General features: G+C 54.0%; 1 protein-coding gene across 1 annotated transcript in view; it reads left to right on the forward strand.

Moving 5' to 3' along the window:
• wapla (WAPL cohesin release factor a) overlaps positions 1-674 on the forward strand; it is a 17,298-nt gene that overhangs the window by 11,347 nt on the left and 5,277 nt on the right. Inside the window, 2 exon segments of the mRNA XM_025060843.1 lie at positions 1-21; positions 99-214. Of these exon segments, the coding sequence (XP_024916611.1) occupies positions 1-21; positions 99-214 (137 nt within the window).

Consider the following 674-nt stretch of genomic DNA (forward strand, 5'->3'; position numbering starts at 1 on the left):
TGAACCTGACGCACGACAACGGTGAGTCTATATGTCCAGAGAAGTTCATATTTATATATATTTTTTGACATTCATACTAATTCCATTCCCGTCCACAGAGTGGGGCAGCACAAAGACAGGAGAGCAGGACCAGTTCATAGTAACTGCTCTGAATTGCGTCCTTCGGGTGCCGCGGTACATCCCTCAGGAGCAGCGCTTCGACATCCGAGTGCTGGTCAGTGAGAAAAAAACCCAGCTCTGGTCCTGCTGTACTTTTCAGTTTAGTGTCGTCAGAGTTTGTGATCGGCCTGTTCTCCCCTCAGGGTCTGGGTCTGCTCATTAACCTGGTGGAGTACAGCTCCAGGAACCGCCACTGTCTGGTGGACATGGAGTACACCGTGGACAACGTCTGCCTGGAAGACGCCGCACTACAACCCTCTGACCCTCAACCATCGGACGCCGCGGCAGAGCCAGCAGCAGAGGGCGCAGCTGAGACGGACACCGAACAGACGGAGGCCGAACAGACCGTGACCACGGGTGCTCTGGCCGCACTGGTCAAGGTTGGTGTGGTTCCAGGAGACGTTCTCGCCTCGGTTTTTTTTTTTTGTTCAATTTATTCTACAAATTCAAACGAGCCGAGTCAGCAGCCGTGCCGGGCTGGTTCCCATGGGTTCACCTTCACCGACTGACGCTGA

This window comes from Cynoglossus semilaevis, chromosome 12, assembly GCF_000523025.1.
Source record: "Cynoglossus semilaevis isolate Cse_v1.0 chromosome 12, Cse_v1.0, whole genome shotgun sequence".
Taxonomy (NCBI): Eukaryota; Metazoa; Chordata; class Actinopteri; order Pleuronectiformes; family Cynoglossidae; genus Cynoglossus; species Cynoglossus semilaevis.